Here is a 2,462-nt window from a genome sequence, read left to right on the forward strand (position 1 = left end):
TTTATTTATGAGGAATAGAAAACCCAGCCCAAACTGGCTTAAAGAAATTTGTATGCTCTGTAACTAAAAGTATGAGGATAATGTAGCTTCAGGCATAACTTGATTCTGGACTTTAAAAATGTTCTTAGAATCAATCTCTTGGCTCAGATTCACCTGGGTTGGCTCTATACTTAAGTGCCAGGTAATGACCTCAGTGGTTTCAGGCTTACATCATCACAATGTCTAGCAAAATGCAAGAAAGAGACCAGCAGTCACTGATATCCCAAACAAAAGTCACATTAATCAAATCTCATTTGTTCAAATTAGTTTGATGTGGTTCATGGCCCATTGTGTTTTCAATAGCAGACATGTTAGATTTTATAAAGTAAGGCAACTTCAGTATTTGTCAATTTATGTTTAAATGCTCATGGCACAGTGAAGTTTCATTATGACTCCTGTTAACAATTGGTCACCACCTTATATCTACACAATGGAATACTATTCTGCTATAACAAAAATGAAATGCTACCATTCCCAGCAACATGGGTGGACTTAGAGAAAATTATATTAAGTGAAATAAGCCAGGCAAAGAAAGAGAAATACCGCATGTTCTCACTTGTTTGTGGGAGCTAAAAAAAATAAGTAAATATACAAACGAACTGGGGGCAAGGGAAGAAGACACAACAATCACAACAGTTCCTTGATTTTTTTAAGACAAGTGAACAGATATGATGTTGATGGGGGGAAGGAGGGAGAGAGAGGGAGGAAAAGGAGGAATTCGTAAAGGGGCAAGAAAATCAACTATATTGTATATTGATAAATTAAAATAAAATAAATATTTTAAAAAAACCAATTGGTCACCACTGGAAATTTTGTCATATTGATTGGGATAAAATTTTAGGTATTGATAAAATTACCCTTTTTGTTGTTTTCCAACTCTATAGTCAGTAAGATTATAGTAAAAGAACTCTTGAATGGAAGCTTTTATTTCAGTCTACACTCCCCTTCTCTTAATAACCTTAAGGAGCCAAGAAAGACATATGATACAATATTCAGCTCTGCAAATTTCAGCAACCAGTACCTGTTCTTTTGTTGTCAACTAGTGAATTTAATCCCCCAAACAACTTCTATCCCATCTACATGGCTTCTTTCTTATTGTTATCTCAACTGTTATCCCAAGTGAAAGAATGACCTTGAATCTAAGAAAACTAGAGTTTGTATTATAAACCATAAAGAGCTTGCATTTTTTGGCCCATAGTTCAAGTTCACCAGAGAGTTTCTTTACCCCTTCATTAGAACCTGGAGCTGTTGAAAGAGGTCTGGTTCTGTGTTTTACGTATGTTTTACTTTCTTGGTATGTCCATCAGTTGTTTGTTTTATTAAATTCACTTCAGGACATCTTGAATTTAGTGTCATTAAGACAAAAACTTCCTTTACTAGCAATCACTATGAAGCATTCATTCCATTTACTTCAAAATTTTTTACAAGGCTCTCAAATTCAAGTGTTTCTAATTCAGTTCAGTTTATATATGTGATGCATAGCAGTTTGGGATAGATAGGAAGAAAACTAAATAATATGTATTATTCCTTTTATAAGTTTGAAAATTTACTGTTTTAGAAGACCATTGGACCAAAATGACAAGTCACTTTTAAGGGGGAAAACTCAGAACTCAGCTGGTATTTTTCAAATTCATTATTCCCACATAAGAAGCTGGACAAGATGAACTGGCCAACATTTATTAGACCTTTTCTGTTGTTTCAGAATAGATGACACCCTGAGATTTGGATGGGAAGCACCTGTCCTTAGGGCTCATCTTCTGGCAGCTTATTTATAGGCTTTATTTTAAAGCATTACTTACTTTATAGGCTTTGAACAGTTTGATGTCTTTGATGAAGTTGATGGGACCCAAACATGTCAGTTCTGTGAGGGTGAAGATGATGACCACTCTGAGAACTGGCCTTCGATTCAAGGATGATTTTCCTGAATTGTGTTGCAGGTAAATGGTTGCCAGAGTTCATTAATTTTTTTGCATTTCCCAGTTGCACTAACTTCAATTTTTATTCCTGAGGGAAATTGAGTTCATACCGTAGATAATTAAGGTTGAAAGTTTATTTTTATTGAGAAGGGAATGTATTTACTTCTTTAAAAAAGCTTTACTATGGCAGTCTTTTTTATTGTCATTTAATTTATAAATCTTTGGCAAAGATTTATTTTGTTTTGTATTTTTTTGTTTTTCTGGTGGCCAGTAAGGGGAACTGAACCCTTGACCTTGGTGTTACAGTGCTGTACTCTAACCAACTGAGCTAACCGGTCAGCCCATACTATGGCAATCTTTTAACATACTGGGAAATAGAAGACTTATTAATGAGCTCCTGTAGACCTATTTCTCAACCTCAGCAGCTATCAACATTACTAATCTTTTTTTGTTTGTTTGTTTTGGGTTTTATTTGTTTGTTTTGATGGATAAACCTAAACAGCATTA

General features: G+C 34.5%; 1 protein-coding gene across 1 annotated transcript in view; it reads left to right on the forward strand.

Moving 5' to 3' along the window:
• The window catches only part of ATR (ATR serine/threonine kinase), a 45,365-nt gene that overhangs the window by 34,546 nt on the left and 8,357 nt on the right, over positions 1-2,462 (forward strand). The window contains exon 18 of the mRNA XM_008582934.1: positions 1,846-1,976. Within this exon, the coding sequence (XP_008581156.1) occupies positions 1,846-1,976 (131 nt within the window). The remainder of the gene's footprint in view (positions 1-1,845; positions 1,977-2,462) is intronic.

Source organism: Galeopterus variegatus, unplaced genomic scaffold, assembly GCF_000696425.1.
Source record: "Galeopterus variegatus unplaced genomic scaffold, G_variegatus-3.0.2 Scaffold2769, whole genome shotgun sequence".
NCBI lineage: Eukaryota > Metazoa > Chordata > Mammalia > Dermoptera > Cynocephalidae > Galeopterus > Galeopterus variegatus.